Here is a 23,192-nt window from a genome sequence, read left to right on the forward strand (position 1 = left end):
GGTATTGTCACGGCCACTGGGGTGTACTGGAGACGGAGGTTGAATGCGGCGGTGAGAGAAGTCCAATCTGATGAGGAATTGAGAGTAGTAGGGACGGCTTTTGCGTGAAGACAGTCCTGTAAGGCTTGGTGTTGTCGATTGAGCAGATGGTCTCGCGGATCAACGAAATCAGCGATGGCGTTCGATACGAACAGAAATAGTAGAGATGTTGAAAGCATGTTTTCAGTCAGTTGCTCTTTTGCGACTATACCTCCGGGTTCCTGGTACTACATCTTATACAAGCACTCCACCAGCACTACATGCCAAGTCCACCGAGCTCCGGAAACATAAGGTCATACCAATACTATCTGGTCCTCGTACTTGCGAAGCAACCGAGCAAGCAATTGCCCGTTCCAATCTCGTTCCAATTTCCGGATGAAGCTGTTTGCTAGGTTTGGCCAAGTGTCGAACTTCTAACGAGAGTTAGCTAGAGCAACACGTAAGACGATTGGTGAAATGCAGTGGCTTTGCCTGGGGCATTGCGACGCAAAATCCCTGTTATGACGCGGAATCGGTACTGACGATGAAGGCATGTCGGCTAACACGATGCCAAGTCCTCCGACGGGAACTTCCGAAAACCTGATAGCGCTTTCCCATGCAAGAAGTCCACCACAAGTCAGCATCTTTGACCTCGATGATGGCCTAACAACAACACCGCGCCAGCATTGTGGACCGCCGCGGGCACGCCATCACAGACAAAAGATGCTAGAGCGATAGTAAAGCTCAGGATCCGATTGTAATGCCGCCACCATGGAGCACCTTCAACCGCTCCGGCTTTGTCCAAACCCTAGGCCGCAAGTACTTGCAACACTATGCTCCGAATCGACTTGCTAATACACCAATAGGTAGCGCGCTCACCGTCGCAAAAGGCTTTGTCTTCCTCCACGTATGCTCTTCCTACATTGGCGGCATTTCCTCCACCAGCGGCATCTCTATGGTGCCTACGATCCCCCACCATTATAAGGGCCACCCATGGATACTATACTCGTCGCTTCATCGTCGCGGTCGCAACCTCCGCGTTGGTGACATCATAACCTATAATCATCCCATATTCCCCAAACAGAGCGGGTGTAAGCGCATCATCGGGATGCCAGGCGACTTCGTCAGCATAGTCACGCCTGGGCGCGGGGAAGACGACGTGCACGCGGTGGACCATGAGGGGAAATGGGCGAGCGTAAGGGAAGAGGTCATAAGAGTGCCAGAAGGACATTGTTGGGTACAAGGCGATAATCTGGAATGGAGTAGGGATAGTAGACTGTTTGGACCGCTCCCGTTGGCGTTGGTCAAGGCGAAGGTATTGGCTGTTGTGCGGCCGTACGGGGAGGCGAAGTGGATTAAAAACGAACGTGATGTTGTGGATGTGAAGGAGGGGGAAAGAGAGTGGGTGTTGAAGTAGAAGGGAGTATCACGGGAGGAACAAAACAATACTGGGGGGTAGTATACAAGGGAAAGAGTTATTCAGTCGAGGCAAGCTATATACCCAAGGATCCATCTAAAGAGCAAAAGAAAACCGACAACGCATCAATACGTCGAACAAGCTACATCATCAATTGTTGTCATTGGCTTGCCTTCCAGGCCAAAACAAGTTACGAATCTCCTCATCCTGTTCATTCATCATGTCCACAGTGGCCAGCTCAGCAGCAGCTTGAGCGCGAACGCGCAGGCGCGCCAAATTCGACATGCGTGTAAAAGTGGCTTCATCGTGCAGCTGAGTCAGACCAGGAAAGCCATAATACTCGGCGATCTCTTCTTCTGGGACATCGTCGCCACGACCGGCCAGCAATGCGACACGGCGGGCTCGTGCTAATCTACTCGGCGCGATTTCACGTGTTGGGGCGATAGGTTCGGTGGTGTTTCGCGGCGGACCCGGGTATATGGTTCTCCCAATGATAGGACCTCGAGCCGCAGACTGCGTAGGTTGTGGAGGAATGTTGTTGGTTGCTGAGGATTCTGGCGTCTGGCTGGTGTGTCCCCTTGAGGCTCCATCTAGCAGTGTCTGGATGTCTTGCTCTATTCGTGCTGTCCTCGCTCTGCTTAAATCCAAATCCGCAGCGGCACTAGCAAGTCGGCTGCTGAGGTTCGAATTATGTGGAGATCTGGCTTCTTCAGCGGCTCGTAGGTTCGCCATAGCTTCAATGCGTGTCATCCTGATGCTGGGGACATCTGACGAGGCATCCGACGAGCTGTCTTCACCAGCAGCCTGTCTAGCTGACATGCGTCGGCGTCGGCGTGTCCTGATACTAGGACTCGAATCATCTGACGAGCTGTCTTCTCCAGCAGCCCGTCTAGCTGCCATGCGTCGGCGCTGGCGTGTCCTGATACTGGGACTCGAATCATCCGACGAGCTGTCTTCTCCAGCAGCCCGTCTAGCTGCCATGCGTCGGCGTTGGCGTGTCCTGATACTAGGAATCGAATCATCTGACGAGCTGCGTTGGCGTCTACGTGTCCTGATACTGGGAATCGGATCATCTGACGGACGGTCTTCCTCTGCGGCTCGTCTATCAAACTGTTGAAGTTGCTGTATGCTGTCGCGCCTGACTCTATTCAGATCTGCCAAGTTTCGCTCGAGTGCTACTGCTTCGGCACTGTCGTGTAGGAGCCCATCTTGAAGACGCGCTGCTTCCAGTTGTCTCATCTCAGCCACCGCTAAGTCATGCGTGGATTGCAGGCTAGCCCTTGCTTCTGCTCGTCCCGATGCTGAAATCTGATCGGCGGAGCTGGCTGTTGGCCTACCACCTAAGGCGTGGTAAGCAGGTTGCCTACGAATTAGCTCTTCGATTTCTGGGGCTTCTCCATCCGCAACCATCTGTGACATTCTTTGCATAGTGTTCCTCCTATTTTCTGTGGAACGCACAAGGGCACCATCTTCAAGAGCCTCCTCCATACTACTTCTCCAGGTTGGTGTGCCCACAGACCGGAATAACATACGATCTGCACCGGGCGGGATCCTATCAAGCGCTGTGCGGGCCTCTTCATCCTCTCGTTCCTGCTCTCGTTCCTGAGCAGTCTGTCTCAGCCTTCGCATGAGTTCCCTATCTTCCGGAGTCATCTGTCTAGACATCTCAGCTTGGGTTCGCCTTGCCCATCCCCTGATGGACTCTGGTGTATTTGCAGAACGGATGTTGCGACGATCGAAGTTTACCGGTTCCGTATGAACCGATGTGCGGGTCGCGGCAGTCTGTCGTCCCAAAGCGAGCTGAGCCAATCTTAGGTCACCTTCCTCAACTCTTCCTGCACGCCTGAAGGCCTGGCGTTCTGCCTGCATTCTCCGCTCCATGATACCTTCTCGGGTGCGAGCATAGCTCGATGGTGCTGGAGCTGGCGCCGCATATAGCTCACAGCGGCAGTTAGGACAAGTACGGTTTCGTCGTCCATCGCCTTGGAGCCAGGTGAGTAGACAGACAGCGTGGAACATGTGGCCGCATGGGCGAGCTATCTGTACCACATCCTCGGCGAGATGTTCGGCACATATTGAGCAGTCTGACTCCTCGGGCTGGGGACCTGCTGGTACGATTCCGGTCATGAAGAACTCTCCTTGGCTGCGGAGAGCGGGCATGTTGGACGGCGGTGTGGTGTTGGTCTGCGGGACAGCACGCTCGTTAGAAGACGATGATGTATCACTAGGCTCAGGATTTCTACGCCCGATGTAGGAGTCCATGTTCACGGATGTGCTGGTTGAAACTATCGGGTGCGGGCTAGAGAGTCGAGTGTGAGTGGAGGAATTTATGTGTTGGACTTTGTTAAAAGTCGGCGGGAGCATATACTTTGGGCTGCTCTTCTTAGGGCTGTGAAACAGATTGTACTGTGACTGAACAGTGTGGCAAATAGACCTTCACAATGTAAGATCCTATGGGCGACATCGAAGGCCTACCACTTTCACTGCTTCTGCTGTGGTCTTGGGTGAAATGCCTGTCACGATGATCTGGGCTTTCGCGTCCTCAGGCCTTCACTCGCGACGTTAATCAGGAACCGGGGCTGACAAACAAGACATTTGATCAATGATTTCGATTGTTTTTGTTCGATGTCTACATCAAACCGTTGGTGGCCCCGTTGAGGTAAGCCCAACATTGATAGCCAACGACCCATCATTGACACTAGCTGCATCATGAACATTCTCTTTTCACCCCCACTTCGAAGCTCAAGGGGTCTTATGCATTGTCTCTTCGAACGCGCTCAAGCTCCAATCGTACCCAAATCGCCCAAACCGCGCTCATCGTTCTCCTCTTTCTATCATGCCTGATATCTCAACGTAACAAGTCTAGGTTGATGCCTCAGGGACATCGGTGCTATTTTCATCTTCTTGGGGCGATGCAGACCGTGCTCCACGAGAACGAAAGCGCTGTGTGTCTGATGCGGCGGCCTCTTGTGCTCGCTGAAGAATAGAAGATGGCCTAGGACGCCCCGGGGGATGTTGCCTGAACGCAGTAGGATCTGTTGATGCGGCCCTGAGGGGTAGTGAGTCATCATGCATGTGCCTCACGACAGTGCTAGATACGCGACGTGGATTTTGTACTGACCTTGTGTCTTCCGCGGCTGCATTCTGGTTACCTTCAGAAGCAGGCGGAGCAGCAGCTACGGTATCAGAGCGTGTAGTCAAAGTAGGCAACGTAGGCAACGCAAATCGGTCATCGTTGAAGTTTCGTCCGTGAAGCATATTGCTGTTCGTGGCGGTGCGGGGACCGTCTGGGGAGAAAGGAAAGAGTGGGCTATGGACTCTTGAGACGTCGCGGTGGAAACCTGGAGGGGAAGGATATACATAATCTGATGACTCTAACGATCCATCCGAAGCCGGATAGCGGTTGAGTATATACCGCATATCTGACGGTGGCGGATAGTCCGTCGACCATATAGTATTACTATCCGTCGACCATATAGTATTTCCTGTGCCTATAGCTCTTGGATCAGGAGGCTCGCGAGATGACCGTAGGTCAGTAACCGATGGGTCGGCAAGTCGAGGAATCGCGATTGGCGGCGGCCGATGCGCAGTGTTATCCTGCGCCCCAGGCGCCTGCCCACCGTATAGATGTGCAGTTTGTGGGTTATTCCGGCCCATCGCTCGTATCTGTTCCCTTCGCTCAGCGGCGTTCGTCGCGCGCTCTCCAGATGCTTCTAGATTTCGGCCTATCTGTGTCTGTACCGCGCGGAGGCGTTCCAATAACATGAGCTGCTCGTCTCGGAGTGAATCAGTTGTGCGGGTAGCTAGATCAAGCCCTGACCCTGGTAACTCGCGGATTCTGGCGAGTCGAGCAGCCTCTTGTGGCGAAAGAGGTGGAATAGCTGCAAATCCGGTGTTGAGGCCTGGTACTTCTGACAGGGGGCGACGCTCCGCGATAGCACGTGCTGCTAGATCGGCTCGAGACTCGCGTGATTGATTCGAGAGTCCGTTAGATTGAAATGTTGATGTTGGAGGTCGTTCCGGGATGAATGTTGGAAAGGGAATATCATCGGCATCAGAATCTTCGTCCGGCTCCGCTACATCTGACGGTCTATGTCCAGTTTCTGGTTCTCTAGTGGATGTAGTAGGCCGGCGCAATGCATCAGTCATTGCTATACTGGCCGCCGAACGAGCAAGTGTTTGGAATCGCGAGTTGTTGGATGCATTCTGTCGCTGTTGATTTAACATCTGCTGATGTTCAAGCATTTGGTTCTGACTAATTGGCTGCCGATTACCATATGCCGCGTTAGGAGGGTTAGGGTCACCTGGAGGAAGCCAGACAGTAGGCAAATCTCGTTCCATCGTACCTCCTCGGGGGCTCTCCGATGACTCAATGCGATGAGGCGCGTATCCAGGTAAGTGAGATCCGGGAGCGACATGAGGTACTCGAGTGACGCTTACAAACCTTCGATCTAGAGCTGGGGCTGGAGCATTGCCAGCCTGCTGCTCTTGCTGGTCATGCGCCCTCACACGTTCTCGGTGATCAGCCACGAACCGCGCGAGACGGGATTCACGTTCGGAACTAACAGGAAGTCGGGGAGCATCCGTCGGTGGAGTCACTCCAGTGCGAGGTAGCGCCGGATGCATCACATCCACTACGTCCCCTGTAGTAAGACGTAGTGGCGCAGGCATATGTGGATGCGCCGGCTCTGCACGAGGAGTTCGCTGCGCATGTGAACGTCGAAATTGCGGATCTGGCTCGTACAGCTCATGTCGACAGTTCGGGCAAGTACCTCGCTTCACACCCGTACGCGGAGCGCTCTGATCGAACCAGCTCTGTACACAGACGGTATGAAACATGTGGCCGCAAGCGTGGAACTTGACCACGTCGTCTGAGAGAGGTTCAAGGCAAATCGTACATTCCGCGTTCTCGGGAAGAGGCTCTGCGGTAGTGTCGACGGCTATGACTCCGGTCATGTAGAACTCTGGTTGAGACCGCAGAGTGGGCATATGGCTTTTAGGCCGGGGAGTCTCAGCTGGCTCAGGGTTCAATATGTTCTGAATACGACCGACTGACGCTAGACGCGACTCCAAGGTTGGGTCTGACCATCTAGTTCGCTCTGTGGCAGGTCGAATTTGAGGAACGTGTAGCTCATTGGCGTTCTCGGTTGGACCTATCCGCCTGTACCGTGGCGCAGGTAGAGGTGAATCTGGGCGCGGTGTAGTGGCGGCCCCTTGACCCTCTGCTTCAGTGACGGTCGGATTACTGGGATCGACGCGCGCAGTCTGACTACCGAGAGCGCGGCGAGCCTCGTAAGCGTCCCTTGCACGAATCAGGCGCGAGCTATTCCGGAGCCTGGTATCTTGTTGTGAACGTTGCTGTATCTCGCCGGCATCTTCTTGCGAGACCGACAATTCCCCACGACGGTCAAGACCAGCCATAGCAGGCTGCAGAGGTAGGGGTACGAAGTCAGTATATGTCTCACATGCACTTCGTATAGCCATAACTTACCATTCTAGCCCGAAGGTCCTCCCTTATCCGATCGTTTCGCTCCTCCTCGGTTTCATCTCGCGAATCACCTTGATCTTGCGGGGGAGTTGGCGACGCCATAGTCGCGATGTAGTCAAGTCGAGTTGGAATGCGATAAAGATAGTCTTTGATGCGTTCGTTCGCTCGTCAGTATTTGGTGGTAGAACTCTCGGCCAAAGAATGTAGAGAGTAAATAATGATGTGGTCGTTTGTTCGTATTTTGTGGGGAGGTAAACAAGCAAAGACCGACGAAGGTGGTGCAAGAGCAAGTGAGATACAGCCTAGCGCCTTGTAGCACAAACCGCCAAGCAACGAATGAAAGAGGGAGAAGGTGGGAGAGAGGTCGGCTGGAGCGTTTGTCGCAGTGCGCGCTACTTCCTGAACTGGCGATACTCCGCATTTGATGGAGCTGATCGTACGGGTTGAAGTACGCGCTGCTTCCAGGGTTCTATGCAGAACTGTCAGCTACGCAAGGGGGGCGGATTGTAAGGCATGAAAAGCGACACGTACCATAGCGCAATCGCGCAGTCCCGCAATCTCAAGATCCAATATTCGCCACGAGCCATTCCGCCAATACAGATACTTTACGGTGTGCAGCACTTATAAATTCGTAGAAAGGAGGTTACTTTACTCACAAAATTCCCAAGATGAAACCCATTCCCCATAACCTAAACGCCATTAAATGCATCCTCCTCTATCAAAACCACCACTCTAATCCCAGCTCTTCTTCTCCACCGACGGCGTCCCCAACACACCAACACCATCACCCCTCCTCCTCCTCTTCCCCATAACCTCACTCGCCCAATCAAACATCTGCCACGCCCAACTCCCCGCAACCATAACACCACTGACAACATTCACCAGCCTAACAATCAGTCTCCAGAAGCCACCCCACTCCTCCACCACCGCTAGCAGAATAGGCTCGATATCGAACTTGACGAAGATACCCGGTACGTAGGTTTCAGCGACCTTGTGGGACTGCGATGTAACGGCGTATTGGTTGGTCTTGATGGCGTGGGTGGTGTGGAACATGTTTGAGAAGGGCGTGTCTTCTTCGGATGTGCTGGATGTGAGGTAGGGGATCATGGATGCGTCGTCGGTGTAGATAGTGGGGACTATGGAGACGTAGTATTGGAATTTGTAGAATTTGTCTTGGGGTGTGGGTGTTACGGCGATGGTGTTGTCGAGCGGGTTGACAAGCGAGGGGTAGTATGGGCCGAAAGACATCTCGCGGATGATGTGCGAGAAGTTGAATGCTGGTGGATGTTAGCAAATGTCATCTTCGTGGTTCTTAATTTGTTTGGACTTACTGGAATGGTCAAGATGCTCTCCAAACTCCATGTATCCGTGGCCCCTAGCCGTGATGTGGAAGTCGCCTTGTACCTTGTTTCCAATGATACTGCCGTAGATACGGCAGCTGTCAGTCTGTCCGCGCACGCGCGGTGTCTTGCTGAACTTGCTCTTCCGCGCCTTGCCCAGCTGCTCATGTACGTCCTCGATATCATCCCATCCAACTTTTTTATCTTTGCCCAGTTCGTGTGTCCCACTCTCGGCGTTCTTGCCGGTCCATTGTGCCCATGATGTTGGGTCTTTGCGCAGAAGCTCGCCAGCCAGGGTGCGGTCACCGGCAGCATCTTGCATATTGACGTGAAGATCGGCGCAGCGCATGGCTACTATCAAGTCGAGATTTATTCGCATGCCGTGTGCCACGCCCTTCTCGACGGCGAATGATTGTGTGGTTGTGCCTGCGAACCAGCGCGCGATCTCGGACCAGGCGAGGTAGATGCATGTTATGATGAGCGTCACTGTCCACGCGGAGGAGTTGCGGCCTTGTACGAGATACGTCTTCTTAGTTTTAGCTGTAGATATCCGTTAGCAATGGGTTCATCTTGGATCGATCGCGGTGTCGCATGTGGCTGGGAAGTCGCATCACGACATGTATTGACCAGTCGAGACCTTGAAACTGCCTACTACTCCTCCCTCCATCTCGACACCCGCACAAAGACACCACTTACGAAAAGCATCGAAACTGGACACAATGCCGCCCTTGGCTGGACCAAATGGATCCTCGTCGTGCCCGTTGTCCCCGTAGCCGTTCATGGTGGGCAGTCAAACGAACAATCGGGGTGCTGCAGACCCAATTTCGATTCGGTCAACGGTTAGGTGAAAGAAAGAAGCGTGGGTGGGATAATGAGCGACATTGATAGTTGAGGTTCATGCCGCGTCGCGAAAGGCCACCTTGAACTGCTGCAACGGCCCGCGTCCGTGCCCGCGGAAGAGGCCCGATTCGGAGGGCCCCGCCACGTGCTGCTTTCACCCCTCGAGTTTGTCGCTCTCATCACCAGAACATCGATAACAGCTTGCAGGTCATTATTTTTCTTTCATTAGGCTCGTAACTCTATGTTGGATGTATATCGCAATGCATCATCGAAACTCTAAGCGTTGGTGTCACCCAAGTTGCTGAACTTGGAGTCGCCGCCTTGAGCCAGGTCCCTGTTCTCAACAGCAGCACTCGCCGCAGCCGCCTTCGCCAACTTAAGCTCCGCTTGCCTAGAAGGGTCATCCTTTGTACCGATCTCGCCAAACTTGGTGTTACCGCTCATGTTAGGGTCTTCTGTCAAGTTGGCACCCTTGGGCTGGAGAACACTGGGGTCAATGTTCTTTCCAGCAGCAACACCAGTAGGTGCTGTGCCAGCGCTGGCAGCGCCTCCTGATGAAGCACCTCCACCAGCAACTGCGTATGTAGGACCAACTCCGGCCTCCTTACCCAGACCTTTGCCTGAGTTCATGATCTTCTCCTCGTTCCATCCTTGTTGCGCGTCGCGTGCCTCGGCGTTGACGGCGGCGTCTAGCTTGGTGGCGTTTGATGTGTCGTGGGTGTTTGTGGTGGTTGATGCTGATGGCTGCTTGCTTGCTGCGGCCTTGGGGTTGCCCTCGCCGAATGAACCGTCGCCCTTCAGAGACTCGCCTGCTAGAGAGTCTGATGTGACGGTGCCGACACCCTCGTGGACGGGGATCTTAGACGCGGGGTCGGTGGTTACCTATAAGCAGTAAGTTAGTGGGCGTTTCTGCGATTCCGTCATGATAAATGAGGTCATGATTCAGCGATAAAGAACGAAGTATGAGAGCTCCAGACAGAGAACTTACCTTCTGTCCGTGTGAAGCCGACATGTTGTTGTTTGGTACGGTTCTTTTGTGTTGTAATTGTTGTAAATGTTGAGATTTGGAGTTAATCAATTGATTGGATTCTGGAAGTTGTGGTAGTTCAAGTGGTATGAGTACCTGAAGTCAAGTGCAAACTTGACCTATGTATACCGTCAGACTTCAAGCCCCGATATACTTGCGTCATGACGTCGTCACATTGAGACATCCCACCTTACTTCAGCCTTACCTAGGTGCTCATAACAACCCCGCCTTTAGTCGAACGGCAGTAGCAGTGGTAGCTCGGAAAGCGGCAATGGTCCCACCCATACATGTGCTAGAGTCGGGCATACGTGCATACTGCGGCTGACATGGCGTCAGGAACGGGCCATCCGGGCAGGTGCTGTTGGTGCGGCTGTAGCATGCGCGGTCCAATCCAGATCGCGTGAGGCGTTGGCACGAAGTCTAGCATGGTGCGATTAGATTCATTCATACATCATCATCTTCATCACGACATCACATTTCGATAGGTAGATGACATGTTTGTTTGTTCATTCATTTCATTCGTTGATCATCGTAAGACTGCTCTTGCAGTCTGCTACTAAGCGCAGTGATAGTAGCCATAATCATACAATCCCATGATGCTTCGGGTATCTCATTATTCTTCCTCCTGCAGTACTCTACTGCTTGGCGCCCGAGCTGGGGTCGTTCTTCTGTGGGTATCCGTAGTCCTTGTTGGTGGTGTCGGCAAGACCAGCCTTGTCCTTAGCCTCGCGCGAGACAGCGTCGTTGGGGATGCCACCAAGGCCATCCTTGGCCTCACGTCCGGAAACACCGCCAGCACCGACAGCGGGTTCGCGGATGGCACCACCGCCGGAGGCGAAAGAGGCTTCTTGACGACCGGAGCCAACGTTTACGGTGCTGGCATCGGCAGAGTTGAAGTCGGAGGCGACAGGGGGCTGCTCGGGGAGAGGGAGGTTGGACTGAACCTCGTTGACAGCTTGGGGGTTACCCTTCATGTCGACGGTGGTGGGAGCGTAGCCTTGCTGAGAAGAAACCATTTTGAATGTGTTTGTGCTGAAGATATGTTAGCAACATGAACAGACGCGTGCTCGTGGATGGTTTGAGGGCGTCGCGCCAGGAACGGCAAACTTAACCCGTCCACCACACCACCTCTTGGAATGAAACTCACGTTGTAGGTATGGGAAGAAAGACAAAGTTTTCGAGAATGTGAATTTGGTCGTGAAGATGTAATTGAAGTTGTGGTTGTGATACTGAAAAGAAAAGAGTGTTCAGGCGCGTCGTGGTTTTATTATGGCAGTGGGGAGCGGTTGCCCCACCGGTGACGTCGACCTGATGTAATTCCCCATCGAAGATTGCCATCAAACTCTGACAAGACCCTTCCTCACATCATCGCAGATCGGGTATGCTTCTGCAGAAATAGTTAGCGTTGCTTGTGCTTCGGAACGAGCGAGCCGCTACGTGTCGCGTGCGGTGTTGGCAGTGGAGGCGTTCCAGGTAGTCTCTCAGGCGTAAGCGACACAACCTGATCAAACCCTCACAACTGCCAAACCCTTGTAAGATTGCAATGACTTGGGGATTGCAGACTTGGTAACATTACGAATATAATTGCATTGTAAGCTGCAAAGAGCATCCCATCGTCAACGCCTCGAAGCTTTGTTGCGACCCATAGACCTTAGTTCAATCGCCAACTCGATATTGGTACATAGAAGCAGTCTGAGAACGAAATCGAATCAGTATGTAAGTGGAGAAGACGGAGCATGGAGCCCCATGAAATGTTGTCAAAATCCTAGGAACCGAACCCTTGTGCACGATCCAAGTATGACCAGTCCCGTGCGGATATTCTTCGGTCCCGGAAGTATCGTCATAGTACCGGATGATACTCCACAATGATATTGGTTCACGGTATCGAGGCCCAGTTGCGCAGGAACCAGTCTTGGAAACGAGTGACCTGCACGTCTGGGTAGACTGAGTTAAGGTAGGCGGGTACCGCAAAATCATAGCGCCCCTCCGCTGTCGCGAGGAGCGGTGCGAGCCGCCTCTGTCCGGCTGTGTCTCCTCCCAGTTGAGCCATCGTCATTTGGTACTCGAGATCTGCGTAGTCGGTCAGCAACTGCATGAATGCTGTAAAGAATACCTGCGTACTGGCGGGGGCTTGGTAGTCAATGCTAGCCCATGGTCGGTCTAAGGACATGTTAGCAAAGTCCGTTCATCAGACAGACAGTGATGATACTTACTACGACACGCCTTGATAGCCTCGACCAAGGCATGGACGGTCATACGCTCACCACACATGCTCATCTCGGAAGGCCAAGTTGGCATGTCGAGGGCACGAACCACGAACTGTGCCACATCGTATGCGGATGTCAGGCAGATACAGGAGAGGTTTTGGTTTGCGTCGTAAATCGGTGCCATCGAAGTCATCTGCCGTGGGTCGGCGATGAAGTCTCCCTCGTTGCCATAGCCGCTATGAGTCCCAAGACGATGAGACATCATCCCGTTCACCGAGAAGCGCTCATAAAGTATGCCACAAACAAAGACCGTATACTGTATATTGGCGCGGTAGTGGTGCAGTAAGGCCAACGCAGAGTTGCGGCCACGATCGAGCAGCGCGTTCTGGCCTCGCTGAATTGGCTGACCTTCAAATTCCGCAGGTGCAAAGCGACGAACCCGGCACTGTACAGCCGCTTCTATTAGACGGAGTTGAGGATTGCCCAGTACAGTCGAGATGACGGTATCGACACCCATCAATGCATGCTGCAGAGATGTAGGGCTGTTGTAGTCAACGACTTGACAGTTGTAACCAGAAGCGATCAGGCTCGTTTGATGCTGGTGATCGTTAGTTCATTACTTGGTACTCGGGAGATGAACTGTGTTCTTCCAAGGGGTGCTTACGGCTCGCGAGAGAATGATCAGCTGGTGGCTCGTCGAGTTGTTGATCTCTTGTGCTATCAGAAGCGCTAGACCAGAAGTGCCTAACAGTGTAAGAAGGTTGCCCGAATGTAGTTTGCTTGGCTTTTGATAGCTGCCTTACCTGCTATTGCGACGCGCATGTTGCCAGACATTGCTTTGCTTGAGCTTGTTAAGTTAAAAGAAGATGCTGGGGCGTATGAGCTTATAAGTTCGATCCTGTATCTTGTGTAGCACAAAGCCGGACGTGAGTTGGGCTTTAAGACTGCCTCCGTCAACACCATCACATCGCTATGAAGGCCCGTGACTCACAAGGGTGGCACTGTATCGGTGAAAAGGGTGAATGTAACGCACAAGTTATCGTGGTCGGCCTGAAATATTGCAGCAACAGGGGAAAGCTGCACATATGGGAACATTGCTTACAATACAGAGTTATGTGGAAGTGACGCTGCCAATGAGATTGACTTGTAGCGTAAAGAAACACAAACAAAGCCTGTTACATCAATGAATTCCTGAAGCCCGGTCTAGTGCTAGGACGGAGGTAGAACGACTGCCACCGTCTTCTGCAACGTGCATGGGTATTCGGAGGTTGGCGTGACAAGCTATGATGAAGGGCTAACGGCGGACCTCTTCGCCTCTTGGGTACAGTTGCCTGCTTTCGACGCCTTTCCCGCTGGGTCAAATGTTCGCTAGTCAACAATCAGGGGCCGATTCGCTGGAGTGTTGTCCACGACAGCTCCCGTGACTCTTGGCTCAACATGTGATACAGTGGAAGAGATAGCACACTTGTTGCGGACGGCGGACAGAGACCGGGAAGAGAGGAATAGAGGCCTAAGCCCTGCATCCGATCAGAGGACTAGAGATGAAATCAACGGAAGAAACACCTGGCCCCGGCGAATCAAAGCCAAACGAGCATCGAGACCGTGCATAGTCATGTCCTGCGACAATAGCACTAGGCAGTGAGCTCCAACCAATTAAAGTGCTAGCTGAACGTTCAGTCACGATCCGCGTTCCAGTGGTAGAGTGGCGGTTATATCGTGCGAAAGGATCTCAGACTCCAGAATCTTCGCGGCGGAAGCGGAGTTTGCGTACGGAAGTGGACCCATAGGGCTAGCCCTATACCACGATCCGACCGTATCTCTGACCGAAGTGTAGATTCTCGGGTGTGAAACCCTCATCCGAGGCTCGATGCAGTAGCTCGCCTACGCGAACAGGAACCTAGCGGTCGGGTTTTCTTGTTTCGTAGGGCTGTCAGAACAGCACACCGTTGGTAGCTGTGATTTGGGCAAGGGTGCCATCCGCCAATCATCCATCGTAATGGCAGGTTAGGAGGTAACTGGTGATGACGAGATAGGAAAATGGGGCCAAAACCGGTGAGGCTCAAGGATTGCACGAACGCCAAAAAGCCACAGGCACTCGGTCAGATCTCGATGGCCAATACGCGAATGTTGAAACTCCAGAAGTGCCGCACGCAGCACGTGGTTGCGGGATAGTAAGCTGTCTTACGAATATCTTCTGTCGGCTTCGGTCCGAGCAGTGCAACTCTCCTTGGCTCCTGAACACAGACATCGTCAGAGTGTACTGTACAAGGCAGAAAGACACCGATCAGTCTTGACGCGAAAGATCTGTATAATCAGGCCACGGAACCCTCCGACTCTTGCTCCAAAACCTTCTGCCTTGTATGGTTGTCTTCACCGGTGGATGTGGGGTACGAAGGTATGGAACAATGAGACCGCGACTAGACCAAAGTGCATGCAAAAGGTCAGATGCTAAGGAGGACAAGTGAGTATGCGCATCTGCGGGAATAGAGATGGAATGGTGGTTGAGCATCGTGCAAGCCCATCTGACGGTGAGAGTTACCGCCAAGAGAATTAGACTGCAGGCCGGACTGGATAGTCGTTGAGTAGTGTGTCGCTGCCTAAATTGCAGTCGCAATGATGCGTACAGGCAGGGTAGGTCATCGGAGGATACCGATGGCAGAGAGTCTGTGTCAGAACGTTGTGATGAGCAGAACCGTGCATTGTTTGACTCGTGTTTCGCGGTTGTGGCGGGGTGATTGGAAGGGTTAGCGCGTCACGTGCTGACGTGTTTCACCACTATCCTTTTTGAGTACTAGCTTTGTCAGTGCTACGCGTGTGGAACCAGAAGCATGGTTTTCGTCGCGACTCCTACGCGTCTTCATCCCGCGTGGAAGCAGATGATGTCGAGAGAGGGGCGGCAATATACAGAGGGCCAATGCTGCTGCACGAATCTGCTGTGCAATGGGCTCTGCTCACGCGCGTTCTTGGACGTGTTCCGAAATAGGGCTGAGGACCTTGGAAAAGCAAAACAGATAATTGTCGTCCCGCGTTCGCGTAGTTCCTTGCAAGACGCCGAGATGAACCACGAAAGGCTATCGAAGTGATGGGATGCACGCGTTTTCGTCAGCGATGCTTAGATTGGGCGTGATAGAATGTGGAAATTTCTCAGCCTCATCATGCTCGTGCATGCGTGACCATCTGCCGCATGGATAATACAGGATATGAGGCTGGAGTGGTCGTGTGCACGGGCGTCAAGTTCAGTCAAGTGGTATGCACGACATAGGCAAGCGCTCGGCTCGGACCAATCTGATACGTACGCGACTGAAGACGCGCCTCGCACACTACTTTCCTGCCACCATATTGAACGCGTTATTCTTTCCACTATAACACTCTTTCATGGTAGCTCTTCTCTGATCACACCAAATCCAATTGCCAACATCCGTTGTTGTCATCCCATCATGTCCGCTTCATCGCCCTTGCCGTCGTTTTCCTCGCCTGCGTCATCGCGTCTTCCCACCGTCAGACGCGCCAGTTTTAGTGGTCAATTGGCCTTCCTCGTGCACTCGCAGGAAACTGTCGCAAACCACATGCCACCGGATGTCGACAACAAAGCTCTTGCTCGCCAGAAGAGAAGACGCACCAGGTATGCTCTCATTCCATCCAAGTTCTGCCTTTCCATCTCGACCGTGTCGACCCATGTTCAACGCGTTGGTTCGTGCGCAACCTACCATCGGGAGCTACTTCGGCCTACCCCGCGGGCACGACTCTCCATCACCCCATCAGCGCTGACCACGACATCTTGCAGCAAGGAAGACGAAGACGTGTTGAAATCGGAATATCTCAAGAACCCAAAGCCCGACAAGGCAGCACGACTAGAGATCGTCCGCAAAGTCGCGCTTGGCGAGAAAGAAGTTCAGGTAAGCGCCAATTTCTCCACGTCACGAGTGTGCGCGCCTTGCTAACATCGCGTCCTAGATTTGGTTTCAAAGTAAGTCAATCCATCTGTTATGCGCGTCGCTGGTGCTTGCTTTTCAATCGACCCGATTGAATCGCTCCGAAGTGTCGCGCGTGGCTTGGTTGTGCGCATGATTTTCGAAACACGTCCTGATCACGCTCTGCTTTAGATAAACGCCAAAACGACCGCCGTCGCTCACGGCCTCTCGAACCATCTTCCACGGCATCGCTGATGTCTTCTTCTTCCACCATGTCGGACCCGCCCACCGAGGACGAGACGGTAGCCATTGCGCGCAATATCGATAACGCGCCGGGGCCGAAAGACGCGGACGAGTGTCCGAGGTCTGATCCACCCGAGCAGCCCGCAACGCCAGAACTCACTTCCGACGAAACCATCCCAGAGCCACGCACCATCGACACTGCCTTTTCTGCCAACGAACCAGAAAACGCGAATGAAGTTGTCGCAGAGCCATATACCGAAACTCAAAATACCGAAAATGCGTCCGCTGAAATAAGCAACTCGCAGCAGGCTGCACCATCTTCACAGGGCGCCGCGCAACAACGCACATCATGGATCTCCAACCGTCGCAGCGCGTCGTTCGTCCGCTATCTCGACGATTACACGCCCGAAGTCATCACCTTTCCGAACGCCCCTCCGAAGCCTTCAGTATCACCTGACCATGCAACCAAGACCCCTTCCCGGCCACTGAAGCGCAAGCACTCTTTCGTGCGGATAGCGACTAATGAGGACGGCACTGCGCGTATCGTCACCGACCTCGACAAGACGCCATCACCGCCAAAGTCGAAGAAGACTCCATCTTCCTTCTCCCGTGCCGCTGCTGGCCTGCGACGAAGCTACAGTGCAGCTGGCTTGAACGACCGCCTAGCCGCCGCCGCGCGAGGCGAGCCGAGCCCCAAGGTACCAAGAACAACATCGAACATCGGAAGGAGCAGGGATTCGCGCGCATGGGAGTTCTGGTGTGATCCCGAGAGCCGGTCAACAACCAGCCTGACAACGCGTGCAGAACAAGAGGAGAGTGGCAGTGCAGCTGACGCGATTGGCATACTACGCGCGAACCGAAGGATATTAGCACAGAACCAGGCTCGCCAAAACAGCAGCCCGTTGATGGCACGCCACAGCTCACACAAAGTACAAAGCAGTCCACTCAAGAAGGCTCGCGGTTCCATGCAACGCGCGTCCACCATCAACGGCCGCTTCTCCAGCAAGGACTATGCCGACTACAAGAAGGGCGGCGAAAGCACCGAGTCGGACGAGTTCCCGCAAACGGAGAGCGACAAGGAGAACTGGGAGCCTAACGCGTCCAAGTCTGTACGAAGAGACCGCCAAGTCGCCGCTACGCCTCCTGCTTCACGAGCAGCTCGCAAGATACTGGGAGAGAACACAGATCTGATGTCGCAGACGTCAAGTCTCGGTGCCATGCTGGCCAAGGACAAGCGGAAAGCTGGCAAGGGTGTTGTCGACCCCGAGCAAGACGATGAGCTGCGACAGTTCATGCACGGTGACGACGCGAGTGGTCGCTCGAGTATAAACTCAGCAGAAGAAGCTGGATGCGTAGAGGGCCTGCTCAAGCTGAGCCAGGGTCAGTGGAAATGATCTTCCAAGCGCTACATACATTCTTAACGTATCTTGACGACGGGTTGGCGCAATTTTGGTTCCTGGCTCTTCATCTTCATCGTTGCATTCTAGCGCTACGGCGTTTGTATTTGGTGTGGTTTAGACTAGGGAAAGCCTGCAATATGGCTAGAGGTGTTAGTGTAAGGGTCATCTAGTGTTGCATGTCAACGCTTCGGTATCATTCAGTCGAGCTTCCGCAAGGTTAAGCGACTTGTTTCAATAGAAGTCATATCATTCTCCAGCTCTTGTCTCGATTTAGTGATGCTTCAGTGAGCGTTGACTAGAGTTTGAACAGGATTGAGGGTTGAACAGTCTATTGAGTAAGGAAATCTATGAGCGGAAAACACAGTCTATGGCATGAAGGAAATAAAGCAGCCGACTACGATGGTAGCAACAGAACGCTGCAGTACATATGAAATGGGAAGGACATAACAACGATCTAAGGAAACGCGACCCATCAGCAGACAAAAGGAAAGAAGGGAAATCCACGAAAGAGGGAAAGATGAAGGAAAAGAGACATTGAACAAAAGTGCCGCAACAAACCTTTCCGCAGCCAGGCTCCGAAGACAAGCCCGGCGCATCCCCCGTGAGCCACCATCTCACATCCAGTACATCGTCTTCAAGAGCTGATTCCGCTTCTGTTGATCGTAGTGCGGATCATTGACATCGTCACTGAACGACGCTACCGCCTTATCGAAGACGTATTTCTTGAGCGCCTCTTCCACTGCCTCTTTCTTCTCCTTCAGCTCCTCTCGCTCCTTCGTCCGCTCCGCTCGCGTCTTGTTCTTCTCAACTTCCTTGTCGTATTTTTTAGGAGTCAAGAGACCGCGGACCCGCTCTTCTCGCTTGCGGCGATCTTCGATGTCTTTACGAGCCTCTTCGGAGGGGACGAGGAATTCGCGGATGTAGCAGCGGGCTCGTTCGCATAGTCTGTCCGCGTAGTAGGCTGGTGCGGCGTAGGAGACTCCCATGGTAGCGCGGACGTAGGTGTGGCAGAGGTTGTGGGTCTGGGTTGTTCATGTTAGCGCTGTTTTTGTTTCGAAGGTGTGTAGTCAAAAGGGTCGCTCTCTCTTACCAGATACTGGAGGTTCATGCTGTTCATGCCCATGTCGTTCTGCAACAGCCAGTAGTGTGCTGGTTTTGCGGTACCCTTGATACCGTTGTGTGACTGCAAGTAGAAGTCGGCGAAGTAGGGCGAGGTAACACCACGCTCTACAAGAGTCCCCGGCTTGCAGTTGTGGTTGTCGTCTTGTCTGTCTTGGACCTTTTGCGGGTAAAAGCGTGTATGATGCCGCTTAGTAACGACTAACGCAGTGATTTTTGGCTCCGGAGGGTCAACTGCCTTGCCTTTGCCTTTACCCTGGTCCTTGGACTGCTTGACGAAGGCGTTGAAGCCCTCGACTATGCAGGGCACCTCTTCATCCTTGACGGTTTTGAATTGAGAGTCCGAGACTCCATCGCGATAGTAAAGAATATTCTTGGGGTAGGTATTCTGGTTCTGGTAGTACCAGTCGGATACTCTCTCGGCTACCATATCTGTGAGCTTCTCAGGGTCGATCATCTGTCCTCATTAGCGATGCTCCAGCGACGTCGTCTTCCAGTACTCACTTCCTTGTTTGCCTCTCCTTGCAGCCTGATGGATCCGAGGAATTTGCCTCCTGTATTCTCAATAGAGCCCACGACTGCAGCAATTGAAGGGCATCCAGGTAAAGCTCCGCCGCTCGGATGGGTGACATCTGCACCCAGGACCAGGGTATTTTCCAACGTTTTGGTGATATCGCCGAAGTTCGAATTGTTGGACTCCACGGTATGGTTGATGCCTTGAAACTTGAGGTTGGCCTTCATCATAACGTTTCCAACATATTGGTCGAGACCCGACTTATTCCATTCGCCCCCTTTGAAGTTGCTCCTCTCGACGAAAACCATTGTATGAAGCCCGAAGATTCTGTCGGCTAGGTACTTGAAGGAGGAGTACACGTCCTGATCTCGTTTTTGAAGGATGAGAATGACTAGATCAGCCTGGATTTTTCTGGATTCATCAAGCTCTTTTCGCAAGATATCTGGGACGCGGCGGGCCTTATCCTTGAGATTGACCGTGCCTGTGTACACGTTCTGAGCTTGGCCGACATTTCTGCTGCTCATTTGTCCCTCGAAGTTGTTCTTGATTTGTGTAACCCTGTCGACGGGCACCCACTTTTCGTGTATGACCACATACTTTCTGATGACGGGCTTTTTCGCGGAGGAACTCGTGTGAAGAAACTCTTTGTCCGCAAGGTCCCACTGAGCAGAAGCGTCCATGATGAAGCTTTGGCCACTGCCGTACTTGATCTTCGGATTCTTCAGTGTGGTCGATGGTACAACAAACATCTTCGAGCTGACCGTGATGGGTATTGATTGAAGCTGGTTCGAATGGTTAGTACAACACTCCGAAAAGATAGTATAAACTCACCTCAGGCGGTACCGGGCTAGCATTGATCCGCAGCTTACTCATGCCTTCGCCTTCGATCAGTCCACGATTGATCTCCGGCATCCTACAAGCAACTGCATGCATGCCGCTCATCAGGTTTCCTGGTACTGTGCGCGAGTAAATCTGGTATGGCATGACTACCAACTTCTCGGGTGCGAACCAGGTCTCCCTTTGCCGACTTCCCAAGTTCACCGCGGGCAACTCCGGATGTTGTAAGTCCATACCGTATCCTAAGCTTCGTTAGAAGGCTTCACAAAGCAGCAGCCAAGCACTTACTGTCACGCAAATAGGCTGCGACATCTGTCTCCCGCTCATCCACGACTTGGCCTTCGTCGTTCCTTGTCTTGAGATTGAACTTTTGCTCCTTGCAAGGCTTACCCAATCCACATATCTTCTTTATCCTCGACTCATCCTTGTTCATGTCGGAACTCTGGGCTTTCTCAGTATCGCCGCGGGTGTAGTCGATGTAAACACGGAGACCAGTAAGGAAACTAGGGTAGTCTTTCCCAAACAGCTTCTGGTTTGCTGCGCTCATGAGTTCATCGAGCGTTACAGGCTGCAAAAAAGCACTCGTACAGGCGTTGACATTCAGAAGGATATGACCCATGCCAGGGCGTATGGAGTAGAAGTAACCGCGGATAGTGGAAAGAGGACTACCGACTAAAGGCTCATTACCAGCTTCGATGAAGAACTTGTTTGCGCCCAACCGAAAAACGCCACCTTCAAAGCACTTGGAGATGACGATGTTGAGAGCGTTGATGACAGTGTCTTTGTTGGGACTGTTGTCGTCTGCTTGTTGATTCCAAGTAAGGGGGTTCCAGCCATCATCGCCTGTATCCGATTTGACGTATCGCTCTAGCGTTCCGGTGTCCACGACGCGTATGTGCTTGAGGTAGAGCGACAGCATATGGTATTCACCATCTTTGATATCGACAAGGTGCCATCCGCTGTGTTTCTTACTCCACTTGGTTCCTTCGTTGAGCTCTGTCTGAAGGTCCTTCCAAGTAACGATGGTTTTGTTGTAATCCGTTGCGAAGTAGTCCTTGTTGTTCTGGAGTATGGTTGACTTGTCGATTGCTGTATCAACGTAGAACTTCTTCATTCTACGCGATACTCCGGAAGGCATACCGACGATCTCGAACTCATGGAGGACTACTTTGGGCTTAATGTCGACACGGAAGCGGTTTGTGAATACGTTCGGTCCGGCCTGCTGAAAATCTGATCGAATGGGGAATGGAGTTTCCTTATCGCTCTCGATGAGTTTTTGGAAGTTAAGACCCAGCTCCCATTCGTCGACAGTCCAGTCTACACCTTCAGTCTTCCCTGATAGAGCTGCGCTAGGATCAGGCATCCCGCGATCAGTGCTGACATTAATAACGAGGCTTTGAGCATTCGCTCTATCCGATGCAGTTTCTCCATCGGAATCTTCGGTTTCGAAAGTGTTACTCTCATCGCCAGTAGGTATGATGGGACCCTGAGGGGCGGCTGCTACATTAGTACCAGAGACAGGTAGAGAGGCATTGGGATTTCCGGTCGTAGCAGCTGGTCCGCTCGCTCCAGCAGACGCCGCTCTAGTGGAATCATTAGGGTCACCGGGATAGTCGTCGCTACGGATCAACTCCTCGTAGAGTTTATTAGCAGCTGGTTTCTTGGGTTCAGCTAGTGTGGCCCAGTGCTTGGTCTTCGAAGACGGGTCTTTGACGAACTCCGCCATGCTGTTCTTGATCTTCTGTATCTCTTTGGCGCTGAGCGCTTGATCCGCGACTTTGCCTTTCTTCTTACCGGCCATGCTGAGATAACTTGTCGTTCGTGTTGATGCGAGAGTGAAATGTGAGTTTCCAAGGTTGGTTGGAAGATAAGGAAGTGTGTGTGCTACGTAGCCTAGAGACTGATACTGTCTTGTCTCGAAGAGTCAGACAGCTGCTGCCGATTCTAACGCCGTTCTCCAGCATCTTCATATACCCATCTTTGTGTATGTCTCATTGCTTGCTGCCGTCGTGAGACAAGCCAGCACAATCATGTTTGGGTGGCAGTTTTCGAACAACAAAGAGCGCCCCCACCCGATCTACGAAGTCTTGTTGTGTCTCAAACCTGCTAATTCAATGTTAGACGTTAGTGAAGCGACTTCAGAATGAACGCAGGTTAGACAACACTAATGCGCAAGCTTAGTGCCATGTATCCAAATCTTACAATTAGCTCTTGCTCAGTGACGAAGGTTCGGCTTGTTGAGAGCGCAACTCACCTCCATACGAGCAGTGCATTAAGGGTTGCTTGTGTAGTGTGCTCCAACGCGCACACATTCCGTTGAGTGCAGCAAGCGCCGGTGATCGTGAAGGAACTCGAGTGAGCTGTGATCGTAACGTGGAAATGCTAAAGGCGTATGTCAGAGGAGGAGAAGTAGTGGGGTTGAAAGATCCATAGTTGATGAGGGCTGGGAAAGGAAGTCGCAAGGACGGATTCGGAAGTGGCGTCCGAGGAGGTAGTCGCGGCCAACCTAGATATTAGACGTCAAAGAATCCACATCACCACCCACACCACCACGACCTCAAAAAACACACACACGGAGGTAATATCAGTATCGCTTACTTATAGACAGCCCAACTAGCCAACCAACCAGTCAGCCCAGCCAGGCACCCATCTTCGGACCACAACAGGAAAAGGATCTACACACAAGACAAAAAAACAAGATTTGTACATATCTAATGTACAAGTCCCAATTAAGAAGATTACAAGACGATAAGAGTAAGTGCGACATTAAGTAAAGAGGACAAAACCGGGTATATGCAGGGAAGAGCATGCAAGTCGTTCAGGTATCGCGG

At 52.6% G+C, this 23,192-nt stretch overlaps 8 protein-coding genes across 8 annotated transcripts; 1 reads left to right on the forward strand and 7 right to left on the reverse strand.

Moving 5' to 3' along the window:
- Positions 1–1,585: 1,585 nt before the first annotated feature.
- Positions 1,586–3,595, reverse strand: J4E85_002424 (uncharacterized protein; the record flags this gene model as incomplete). The annotated part of the gene is made up of 1 exon (XM_051466702.1): positions 1,586–3,595. The coding sequence occupies one exon, from the start codon at positions 3,593–3,595 to the stop codon at positions 1,586–1,588; it is 2,010 nt and encodes a 669-aa protein (XP_051329557.1).
- A 2,993-nt stretch (positions 3,596–6,588) lies between these two features.
- J4E85_002425 (uncharacterized protein) lies at positions 6,589–7,025 on the reverse strand (the record flags this gene model as incomplete). Its single annotated transcript, XM_051466703.1, has 3 exons — positions 6,589–6,680; positions 6,706–6,862; positions 6,927–7,025. The coding sequence occupies 3 exons, from the start codon at positions 7,023–7,025 to the stop codon at positions 6,589–6,591; spliced, it is 348 nt and encodes a 115-aa protein (XP_051329558.1).
- Positions 7,026–7,655: 630 nt separating this feature from the next.
- Positions 7,656–9,044, reverse strand: J4E85_002426 (uncharacterized protein; the record flags this gene model as incomplete). Its single annotated transcript, XM_051466704.1, has 3 exons — positions 7,656–8,200; positions 8,255–8,803; positions 8,960–9,044. 3 exons carry the CDS (start codon positions 9,042–9,044, stop codon positions 7,656–7,658), a joined length of 1,179 nt encoding a protein of 392 aa, XP_051329559.1.
- Positions 9,045–9,379: 335 nt separating this feature from the next.
- Positions 9,380–10,115, reverse strand: J4E85_002427 (uncharacterized protein; the record flags this gene model as incomplete). The annotated part of the gene is made up of 2 exons (XM_051466705.1): positions 9,380–9,985; positions 10,092–10,115. The coding sequence occupies 2 exons, from the start codon at positions 10,113–10,115 to the stop codon at positions 9,380–9,382; spliced, it is 630 nt and encodes a 209-aa protein (XP_051329560.1).
- A 650-nt stretch (positions 10,116–10,765) lies between these two features.
- On the reverse strand, positions 10,766–11,146 carry J4E85_002428 (uncharacterized protein; the record flags this gene model as incomplete). The annotated part of the gene is made up of 1 exon (XM_051466706.1): positions 10,766–11,146. One exon carries the CDS (start codon positions 11,144–11,146, stop codon positions 10,766–10,768), a length of 381 nt encoding a protein of 126 aa, XP_051329561.1.
- Positions 11,147–12,006: 860 nt separating this feature from the next.
- On the reverse strand, positions 12,007–13,159 carry J4E85_002429 (uncharacterized protein; the record flags this gene model as incomplete). The annotated part of the gene is made up of 5 exons (XM_051466707.1): positions 12,007–12,200; positions 12,252–12,290; positions 12,344–12,935; positions 13,002–13,081; positions 13,141–13,159. 5 exons carry the CDS (start codon positions 13,157–13,159, stop codon positions 12,007–12,009), a joined length of 924 nt encoding a protein of 307 aa, XP_051329562.1.
- A 2,615-nt stretch (positions 13,160–15,774) lies between these two features.
- Positions 15,775–17,885, forward strand: J4E85_002430 (uncharacterized protein; the record flags this gene model as incomplete). Its single annotated transcript, XM_051466708.1, has 4 exons — positions 15,775–15,959; positions 16,122–16,233; positions 16,292–16,304; positions 16,441–17,885. The coding sequence occupies 4 exons, from the start codon at positions 15,775–15,777 to the stop codon at positions 17,883–17,885; spliced, it is 1,755 nt and encodes a 584-aa protein (XP_051329563.1).
- Positions 17,886–18,505: 620 nt separating this feature from the next.
- J4E85_002431 (uncharacterized protein) lies at positions 18,506–22,162 on the reverse strand (the record flags this gene model as incomplete). The annotated part of the gene is made up of 5 exons (XM_051466709.1): positions 18,506–18,913; positions 18,982–19,467; positions 19,515–20,306; positions 20,356–20,603; positions 20,650–22,162. 5 exons carry the CDS (start codon positions 22,160–22,162, stop codon positions 18,506–18,508), a joined length of 3,447 nt encoding a protein of 1,148 aa, XP_051329564.1.
- Between the last annotated feature and the right edge of the window lie 1,030 nt (positions 22,163–23,192).

The sequence above is a fragment of the Alternaria conjuncta genome (assembly GCF_024043145.1).
Source record: "Alternaria conjuncta strain BMP 0040 chromosome Unknown scaffold_3, whole genome shotgun sequence".
NCBI classification, from domain to species: Eukaryota; Fungi; Ascomycota; class Dothideomycetes; order Pleosporales; family Pleosporaceae; genus Alternaria; species Alternaria conjuncta.